At 36.5% G+C, this 11134-nt stretch overlaps 1 protein-coding gene across 1 annotated transcript; it reads left to right on the plus strand.

Moving 5' to 3' along the window:
* The first annotated feature begins 1883 nt into the window (after window positions 1–1883).
* On the plus strand, window positions 1884–10776 carry LOC140754958 (uncharacterized). Its single transcript, XM_073090117.1, has 9 exons — window positions 1884–2031; window positions 2751–2847; window positions 3852–3994; window positions 4677–4748; window positions 5848–5930; window positions 8232–8351; window positions 9097–9247; window positions 9792–9913; window positions 10468–10776. The coding sequence occupies exons 1-9, from the start codon at window positions 1884–1886 to the stop codon at window positions 10774–10776; spliced, it is 1245 nt and encodes a 414-aa protein (XP_072946218.1).
* The last annotated feature ends 358 nt before the right edge of the window (window positions 10777–11134 follow it).

The raw sequence follows: 11134 nt of genomic DNA on the forward strand, positions 1-11134 counted from the left end.
TTTTTTCTTTATATTGATCTAATCAATCCACAAAGTATTGCCACGTCAGGTGCGAGCGGGAGTTGGATAGGTGACCGTTAGTAGTTAATGTCATGCAGGCTTCTATGCTCCGGAGGGTACGTACATTCGAAATTGCATTCTTGGGAAATTTTGAAAATGTTCTGGAAGGTGTGTGAAGTCGAACAATTCGCAACTAGCCACCTTATAATTCATGATTCTTTATTTGCATAGAATAAGGTTAATAAAAGGTCTTAAAGGTACAAATCTTCTCTCATTCTACCGTGTTGGCGTCGTGGACTATTCCCTAAATCCCGTGCCTACAGTACCCTTACTATGAGTTTTTACGTTTTGACAACTATGACTGTTTTGGTATTTGTTTACGTATTGCCCATACAATTTCCAATCAGCGCCCCTAGCGGATTGTACCAGAACTACAGTGTCGTCGTAGTGTCAGTAACGTAACATTAAATGTCTAAATTGACAAAATGGCGCTTTATATTTTGTCTCTCTTTTTTGCGAACATGTGAGGCAGACAAAAAGACTTGAGCACTTACTTATTGTTACGTTTACTTAGTCTACTAAGGCAAACGGAACAGAATAATGGATTGAGTAAACGTAACGTAAAATTGTGGGATGTTTTGATAATTCATGGTAAGAGAACAGGTGGGACAATATGATGATTACATCGTTCATGTCAAATAATGTAAGTATTTAACTCTGTCCATCATTGGTTTGTTTGTGAAAATATTTACGAATAATATAAACAGTTTGTCGATTGAACAACATAACAACACATCATTTGGCCTTTATTAATGTAGTGTATATTTCGACGCGATTCTGTCTGAGCGCGGGAGTAGATTCGTAAAAATATCAAAAATACATTTATTACTTCAATTTAAAGATATAACTAGAAATAATTATTATAAAAAAACAAATTACGGCTGTTAAATATTAAATTATTAAAAAGGCTGCTATAAGCGTATATCATTTCTACAATTTAGATAAATACAACGATACCTCATATGTTTAAATCAGTAAACCGTTTCGGCTGTAACGCGAGCTAAAGAATGACACATACATACATACATATTCAACATTCTCCTCCGTAATTGTATAAAAAATAAAACGTTTGCTCGAATAAAATAATAAAAAACAAAAAATAACGTTGATTTTCAGTTCGATCCTTGATTAAACAAACCGTCATAAATTTTATCCCGTAGAAATTATTTGTTTAACATCCAAAATATTTGCAAATAATGCATACCATTATTCATTATGCATTTAAATTTAATTGTGTTCCGTTATTCGGACAAATTTGTATCGGAAATAATAATTAAATTTCGCAATTTATCAATTAGTGCATTGTTTAGTGACATTAAGTTATAATGGATGTGGTTGGAACTTTATTCATTTGTTTCCTGTTGGCCGCGACATGTGAAGGTATGTTCTTGTTATAATTGTGGAAGTTTTGTGCAAGTTTGTGCTGCTGTTCTGCAAGTCTTATACAGATATATATCGGATAGTTCTTGTGGTGAGTTTTCGCAACTCGTTAAAAGATGGCGCCACTAGGACTTCTGAATCGTGCTATCGAAGTTTTTTCAAATTCTTGATGCGGTTTCGACAAAATCCGTAACACAAAAATATTTATCTTAGAGCAAAATATTATAGCGATTCAAAACCTATATATTTCTGTATTAAATATAATTTGTAGACTCAAGAGCTACCAACCAGAATAGTTTTACATATAATATATCATTTGAAATACAAAAAAGAGAAAGAAAGTGTTACGGTAGAAAGAAAAAATGTTTACAAGACTATATTTTCAATCAAAAGTAGTAAAATACCTAAATAGTAACCACCAAACATTTTCAGGTACACGGAAAATGAATCAATTTACAAGAAAATTTAATAAGTCTTCACAAAGATCAACTAATACATGTGGACTTGACAAGTCACCGATATCAGTCGTGTACGAAGGGGTGGGTGTGATCGAGACCTACCCTTGGCTTGGCACCCTTTATTATCCCGTAAGTAAGTGTAACTGTCTGTCTATATTTTCAAAATAAGTAGTTTAGGAAAGTCTACTAAAATATAAGCGAAATTCATCAAAGTAAGTTTTTGGTGGTAGATGCTTTTATAGTTCAGGTCCGGAGGCACCATCGTCACACTTATTTATGTCTTGTAACAGCATTGATGGCAACAAAAAGGCAGAGACAGCCTAGTGGTTAAGAAACTCGGCCTCTCGATCGAGGGGTCCGAGGTTCAAATACCAGGCACGCACCTCTTATTTTTCAGAGTTATGTGCGTATTAGAAATTTATTATGATTTTCTAAACGGTGAAGGAAAACATCGTGACGAAACCTGCATACCTGAGAGATTTATAAAAAAAAATCTCAAAGGTATGTGAAGTCTACCAATACGCACTTGTCCAGCGCGGTGGACTATGGCCTAATCCTTCTCATTATGAGAGGAGACCCGTGCCCAGCAGTGGAACAGTAATGGGTTGCTAATGATGATGATGAACAGCATTGCTGAGCACTGCTGTGTTCCGCTCTGAATGGTGTGGTAAGAGACATTCTTATACGAGGCTTTCCAACGTAGTCCTCAAGGGTAGCAACCTGTGACCGACCACAGGTTGCTACCCTTGAGGACCGACCACAGGACTCTTACTTCTCGCATTGATTACAGCTGTTCATAATCAGCGGCGATCAAATGGACTTCAAAACCCAATCCAATATTTTTAATTGCAGATGGTAAACGCTATATCACAGCTGTGGTTCTGGTATCTAAACAAATTGTGATAGGATCTGCTATCGATATAGATAAACTGCCAAAGAGAGATTTCAGGTAAGTAAAAAGATTAAAAGATTTTATCTTTCCTCGTTCTTTTTATAGTTCGATCGCAACTCGACACAGAAAATAATAATATTATAACTAGATTGCAGAGGTTAATGTACCTTGAGGTAGGAAAAGAAAAAAATCTTTAAGCGGGTCACCCTCTTTTGTTTTTCTGACACAATTATGGAAACTATTTATTCTGGACTTCTGGACTTTCCGTAAGCATAGATGAGAAATCATTTCGTCGACCTCAAGGCACTACTTTTGCAAGCCCTCTTAACAAAACTGTATCTAAAACCTTAGAGACAGTAATGATTTGATGATGAACAGAACTTAAAAGTAGGCTTCTAACCTAACCTAAACATATTAACGTAATCATTTTATTTCCATTCGTACTTAATGATGTGAATAGATCCAAATAATTATTGAATCTAGTCACGAAATTACAGTAATCAAAAACCATTAATGCTGTAACATCGAAATAATAATATTAATTAAGTCAATTATTACAACTATGATACAGGAATTACATGCAAACGCTCTCTATGTCATACGAGTATTTAGACTTCGGTCTGTCGTTCTGAAAGTCCGAAATTAGGATGGAACCTGAACGAATAGAAACGAACCTGAAATTTCTTAAAAGTTCACGAAGATGTGTGGAGTAAAGGTGGGTGGTGGAATTAGTGGTAGGTATTTGTGGTTTGACTCCAGAACTAGCTATCTAACACCACCACCATACACCACTTCCACCACTTTGCCTAATAACTGTGTGAAACATTGGTGTAATCCGCTTTGAAGGGTATAAGGTAGACATACTAGCCGAGGTTTTCCAACTTCGTCCTCATTGATAACAACGTGTCTATGTTCAACAAGGGATTGTTTACAGATGTCCGTGGAAGACAGTAACCACTTACCACCAGATGGCCTTCATGCTCACTTGCTACTTCTATATTTAAAAAAATCTGCAAAATCGTGCTCTTAAACCTAACAAACACATGCAAAATTAAATACAGGTCTCGTTCAAGAGTGGTCCTCGGTACCAACTGCAGTGGCGCAAGCATCCGAATAAGAGAATACGCTTACCATCCCGCATACAACACAACCACATACAGCGCGATAGCTCTCATACAACTGGAGACCGCTTATTTGATACAGGGTAAGCATTCTTCAAGCTCCTACTCCCTGGGCTTTTAGATCATAACTGTTCTGCATCATAATTGCTAACACTATTTCTAACAACAGTAGTGTTAAGTGCTGCTATGTTTGATTTGAAGGGTATGGTAAGCGAGATATACTTTTCTGAGACGTTCCAACTTAGTCCTCAGAGGTAGCGACCACAGGTACCTCGACCTGTGGCTGACCTCAATTAGGAATCTAATCTTATCTAGGGTTGATTACAGATGCCCATGGGCGGTGTAGCCACTTCCCATCAGGTGGACTCCATGCTCGTCTGCTACTCTAATAGTATAAAAAAGCGTAGGTGATCTATCTATATAAATATCGCGCCGCACTAAAACCCCCCCGGTGACCGTCCTCAGCGCTGCGTAGAGAACTCCGGGTCCTCCAAAGGAACACAACCGGAGTCCTCTTGGCGCGTGGCCCCGTCTGGCTCCGCCCAGATGATTATGAAGCTCGCCACTCCGTGTGGAGCGTACGACAATATGAGGTCACACATACCATCGTTCTTCCCGGAGTCGCTAGCCAGGCGGTTCGAGCTCCCACTCTTGCCGCCTGCAACCCCGAAAGCCCCCTTTTAGTCACCTCTTACGACATGCAGAGGATACCGTAATCATCGCCGTATCGCGCCACTGTAATCATCATTTTTATTTACTTTCCAGAACTGCGGCCAATCTGCCCGCCGCCAGCCGTATGGAACAAACCGCAGTTCTACGCCATGACGCTTTCTGACAGTAATTAACAGCTCGTCACATTATTGTTTTTACACTAGCGATTTAGGAACGCCGCGTTTTAATAGTTTTAATCGCGTCACATTTAGAAAATACGTGCAAAGTCATATTGATTTAACGATATGATTTGTTCGGTTTCGAAGTGAATGTACATCGAAAATGCTCTCATATTTTTTAATAAAATCAAAATGCACATGCAGTCCACTCATAGTAAATGGACATTGCCGCCTATTAAAAAGCCATTTATAAGCACCAAATTGGATTAGGGTCCAACGAAACTTACGTCACCGATGCGACCTCTGAGAACGAAATTGCACCGATCTCATTTAAACATAAAAGCAGTAGAAATATAAATTTAAAATAAAAAATTGTATAAATAAAAAAAGATGTGATAATGAACTCCTGGTTTCAACCCACGGAAATTCAGCTTTCTGTCTGTAAAAAACGACCTTTCACCAAAGGACGTTATTTATTCGCTAGTATGAAATCTACACATGCACTTTAAAACAATATGTAGTGTCATTCATACGGCCGCTGAATGCTGAATGTGCGGTTTCCTCTTTCGATCACAAACAATTTGTGTGATTCATGTTTCGACAATGTGTTTGTGTGGTGTGGTTATTTATTTAACGTGAAGTATCTGCGTTTTAGTGGAAAGGTGTGAATATCCGACGTACATATGATTCGCACATCGTAGTCCTCAAGAGTGGAAACTTAAAGAATATATTTTAGAGACATCTTTCATAGGTTTTTGAACCTCTGTTCTATATGGTTTGACACATGTCAGTGGGTAATAAGCACCATCTAAATATATATAACTCAAAGGTGACTGACATAGTGATCTATAACGCAAAGCCCAAACCACTGGACGGATCGGGCTGAAATTTGGCATGCAGGTAGATGTTATGACGTAGGCATCCGCTAAGAAAGGATTTTGATCAATTCTACCCTCAATAGGATAAAATAGGGGATGAAAGTTTGTATAAATCTTCTTAGTTAATAATATTACTTCGTAACGCGAGCGAAACCGCGGGCCAAAGCTCATTTAGCATAAGGTTGGCTGCAAGCTACTCTAACAAAATAAATCTCTTATATATTTCAGACTGCAAGGATTCTAAAATACATATACATAGGATGAGCTATGTCAGCTTAAAAAAATGTAAGAACTATTACACAAAAACTGAAGTAAGTTTACCAAAACTGTTTTATGTATAATGCGTTACGTAACTTTTAATTATCTTTACAAACAATATTCTTTTATTGCAAACAAAACATTCCAGCACCTATCGTGTCAACTAATAACTATCTTCAATACATTATTCTTTATTTTATTTTAATAGGAAAACCATAGATTAGTAAAGATTACTACTCCTAACAAGAAAATGTACCCAGTTTTGAGAATTGAAATAGTTGCGTAAAAAGTTTTGCCACGTCTCCGTGTTAAATGTCCCTAAAATATATGAAATAATTATTTATTTATTATGTAAATTACGCAGTATTAGTTATTTATTCGTAAATTTTCTCTAAAAATGTTTTAATATGTCAAGAATTAAAAAAAGAACTTACTAATATGCCGTTTGTGGCTTCATTCAATTTCCAGGCGGCGAAGTATCTTTACGAATCTATGAGGAAAACATATAATGTACAGTTATAAGTATATATTATCTCTTAATAAAAACAACACACCATTTAGCTATTTTCGTATATAAAATTACACATATTTGCTTGCCTTGTCGATCAATATATAAGATTAGTTCTACCAAAACAAAAATTAAAAAAAAATAAAAATTAGTAAACAAAAATTGTACATTTTAAATCGGGGCGACGTCAAAGTTTTCCTCCACTGAATATAATATTTAACCAACAAAAAATAGACACAGTCTCGAACATTACATATCTAGGGTTTGTAATTGATATGAATTTAAACTGGAAAGATCATATACAATCATTGTGTAGTAAACTTTCTAGATTCATATATGCCATCAGGCGCTTAAGTTTAACAGTGTCGCAGAGAACAGCTCTTTGCGCATATTACGGATATATGTCATCGGTGTTATCTTATGGTCTTCTGTTGTGGGGTAATTCTGTCGATGCGATTAAAGCTTTTAAAATTCAAAAGAAAGCAATAAGAGCGATTTGTGGCGTAGGACCGCTGGACACTTGTCGGCCTTTATTTAAACAGCTCAAAGTACTACCACTGCCCTGCATGTATATTAAAGCAGTGTGTATATTTGTAAAAGAGCATCCAGAATATTTCCATTTGGACACTGAGATGAAGTCTCAGAGATTGCGCCGCAATGCAAATAAACATAAATTATATATACCTAGCTGTCGATTACAGACGCTCAAAAGAAATGCACATCATTCGATTATTCAAATCTTTAATAAAATACCTGACCATTTAAAAGATCTGCCTATTAATGTTTTTAAAAAGCGTTTAAATGAATGGCTTCTTCTTAATAATTTTTACAGCCTTAAAGAATTTTTTGACAATTTATGAATGTATTACTAGATATTATATTAATTAATTGCATGACTAATAATGTTGGATATTTATATAAAAATAATAATTGTGATGTGTGTATTAATCTGACAATTTGTTATTTAATATTATAAATAATATTGGAAATATTTTTAGTCTGACTGTATATTTGCACGCCTTAAAGGTAAAATAAGAGGAAATAATACTTTGTGTTAACATCCATTGTACCTTATTTAGCAAATAAAGATTATGATTATGATTATGATTATGATTATGATTACGTGCATTAGAAGTTGTTAAATGTATCAAAAATAACATTACAGTAAAATTATTATACATGTAAATAAACTTAAACTTAAACTTATAAGTATTACTCATATATTGTTATAAGTATTACGAGTATTATAAGTATTACTTCTATCCTCTTCTTCTTTTTCTAACACCTTGCAAAGCAAACCCTCCTCCTTGCGTCGATGTCCTCAATGCTGAGGGTCGGGACCCCCTCCACGGATCACCTTATCCCGGACTATATTGCGCCAACGGTGCCGGTTCTCAGCAACGTGGATGGCTTCATGCATCTTGCTATTGAGAGTGGTGCGGATTTGATCCGACCAGCGCATCGGACTACGTCCGCGCGGTCTCTTTCCCTGGACTTTGCCGTTGATGACTATCTTCTCGAGATTGTCGCTACTCTTCCGGGCAATATGGCCGAAATACTCAAGGACTCGCTGTAGGCAAATGGTCGAAAGTCTAGTTGAGATTTTGAGTTCCTTAAGTATTGACACATTAGTTTTCATTCAAGCATTTTCATTTTATTCATTTTACTCATTTCACTCATTTCACTCATTTCACTCATTTCATTCATTTCATTCATTTCATTCATTTCATTCAAGTCATTCATTTCATTCATTTCATTCATTTCATTCATTTCATTCATTTCATTCATTTCATTCATTTCATTCATTTAGTAGCAAAGCAAACATTTAATATTATTTGTTCAACAGCTAAATGTGGAGAGCATGTGGCCAACACACACTGTATGCGCAAGGACTTCACACGGTAGAGCGTGTGTGTGGAAGACCGGAGCTGTGCTGATGATGAGGCAGGATGACCGATGGAGTTTGGTATGTTAGTCAGTAAGTTAGTCATGATGATGTATCAGTGTACGTACGCATACACACACACGAAGGTGGTAGAGCAGTGTTAAACACTGCTGTGTTTTGGTTTGTGTGTGGTAAGGAAGACATACCATTTCGAGGCGCTCCAGCTTAGTCCTCAGGAGTAGCGGCGCATCTGTGGCCGACCTCAGGTAGGAATATCTAATCTGAGGTTGATTACTTACCATCAGGTGAACTGCATGCTTGTCTGCTACTCCTATATTATAAAAGAAATAAGACACAAATGCGTACGTACACACACACGCCGACACGCACGCACACACAAGTAACATGCGTCATCCTGTCATGACGTATAGTTCCTCCTGTCATGACGTGACGTATGTCTTGCCTCGTGGAAAAAATAATGGACAACATACTCTGTTTACAATCATACTTATGAGCACATTTTGCAATGGCTACATTGAATTTATTGAATGTATTATAGTCCGCGTAAAACTGCTAGTCCGCTCTGAATATAGAAATGAATCGCGTCGGCATAGCAAATTGTATGACTAAACCTGCTCGAAACAACTTCAGAACGGATTAGCAGTATGGCGCGGACTTATAATTTATTAATTGTTATTTAAATAAATAATTTGTAATTTCTACTAACAATAGGTATTTATAAGTGTATTTTACTCACAAATGGATCCTCGTTATCTTATGAATAAATGAATTTGAATTTGAATATATTGACCATGAATACATTTAGACAGGTTTCGGTGTATCGGGTCCAGGGTGTCGTGCGCCAGCGAGATTCATAGACTACGGCGTGATCGGTCACTGGGTGACGCACAGCATCGCGAGGATCGGGAGACCGGCAGTCACGAGGCTCGCCCGGAACCAAGTGGTCATGAGACGAAGTGAGCTGGTACTCTTGTCTTATATCACCGCTAAGCATGTTGTTGAAACGCCTTGTAAAATTAACTGCAAAGTTAGCCATAATCCTCTTAGTATTTCACAGTTAAGACCTTGAACCGCAATGTATAAGTACCCCCAAGGGATCGACGGCAGAATGAGCGCAATTATTTTGTTTCATCAGGGTCAGTTACAAATGTTGATAGGCAGCATTAACCACTCAAAAAATCAGATGTTCCACGATCTTATTTACTTCCTCCTATTATTATATCAACAGACCTGTATATTATACGTAATTAGATTAATCCTATTAAAAAAGCATTACTTTTAACGACCACCTACAATATCAGGGCCCCTACAAACTTTTGGTTTATTTTAATATTTAAATACGCCCAGCAAAATACGTCCCCTTTTTGTCAAGATACAACCAACGAACGAAGAAACGCACATGACAGTTTATCGTAGCTACTTACAAATTCAGTTACGCACAGCTCATAACAGTATCGAACTAAAACTCGGTGAATATTAATTAGTTAGCTCACGTTCCAGCGCTATCAAAGTTGCAGAGGTACGGCCCGTGTGACCCAGAGGAGCTCAAGGCGGAATTATTTACGGACCGCACTTCAGTCACCGCGGAACCCAATGAGGAGACGCGACGGATTAGATATAATGTAAGGTGTATTATCTTCCTTGATTTTGAGCTCACTGTTTAGCAACTGTCTCTCTCATGGCAAAGTCCTCTATCTAGTTAGCTAGCCTCAATCAAGCCGCCTTGAGGATTGATGAAAGAAGGTATAAGTATGAGTTAGAACACGAGTCCTCACACAAATGTGTGAGTGTAAAAAAAAATATTTCTTTCCCATAACAAACAAGAAGAAGAAGTACAGTAGTTAAAGAAGTAACACTTCCTTTGCCAAAAATTGTCAAAACTAAAGCGAAGTTAATTAAATTGCACTCGCAATTGCAAAAAGAAATAACACATTACAATAAAACATGTCATTGTGACGATAAGCTTGTGTAAGTTCTTATGTCATGTCTGGATTTAAAGATGTTTAATTTTTATTATAAAAAGATGGTGCCACCCAATCTTGAATCACACTTTCAAAATTTTCTAAACATTTAACACATATACAAAAATAAAACTAAGGTTCGATCTTCAGACAGCATTACCTCGCCTAATGAGAGAGTCTTTATATAATTATAACACATATTTATTTTATTCCAGTTCACAATAATATCAAACACAGAGTACTCCTGCATAATCTTCAGGGTTGACAACGAACGGGACAGCCACCAAGATCCGCCATACATCCGCCTCCGCCGATGGTGCAACAGCCGTAACCCTATATGCTACAGCTTCCAGTACCTACAGATCGACTTGTATGTTGAGATCATCTTCTCTGGGGATGTGACGTATAATATCGCTGCTTATGGGAAAGAAGCCACAAAGATTGATATGAAGAAGGTGACTGCATATTTCAACCATAAACGGGAGTTTCCGGAAGTCGAGAGTTTGAATTTTACTTTACACTAATACACATAATTATAATAAATATCTAATATATTTAAATTATTTTTAATTTTACTTTACGGTAATAATATCATTTATTATATTGTTATTTTATTTAATAGTATTTCGTTGCACTAATTATCTTCTAGTCCTGCCTTGAGCCATTAGTGCTTATAAGGAAAAATATTGTAACTAACAATTTGTGCCTCGTAGACCTATACAAAATAAATATTTTTCGTTTCACTTCATTTCATTTCATCTTATCTCAATAGTGCCTCGAAAAAGTCTATTAGTACTTTAGAAGTAAGTAGCATTAGGTGGACTACATGACGGTTTTTTACATAGTTATGTAAAATAATTTTATAAACACATGTTACAATAT

Source organism: Epargyreus clarus, unplaced genomic scaffold (genome assembly GCF_041222505.1).
Source record: "Epargyreus clarus isolate Ecla_fem2 unplaced genomic scaffold, WU_Ecla_fem_2.2 ptg000032l, whole genome shotgun sequence".
Lineage (NCBI taxonomy): Eukaryota > Metazoa > Arthropoda > Insecta > Lepidoptera > Hesperiidae > Epargyreus > Epargyreus clarus.

Bases quoted from the DNA above. Each gene is read 5' to 3' on its own strand.
- LOC140754958 (XM_073090117.1), top strand. From the start codon at position 1,884: ATGAATCAATTTACAAGAAAATTTAATAAGTCTTCACAAAGATCAACT. The intron at 3,995-4,676 runs GTAAGCATTCTT...TTTACTTTCCAG, and splicing joins GACCGCTTATTTGATACAGG to AACTGCGGCCAATCTGCCCG. The intron at 9,914-10,467 runs GTAAGGTGTATT...ATTTTATTCCAG, and splicing joins CGCGACGGATTAGATATAAT to TTCACAATAATATCAAACAC.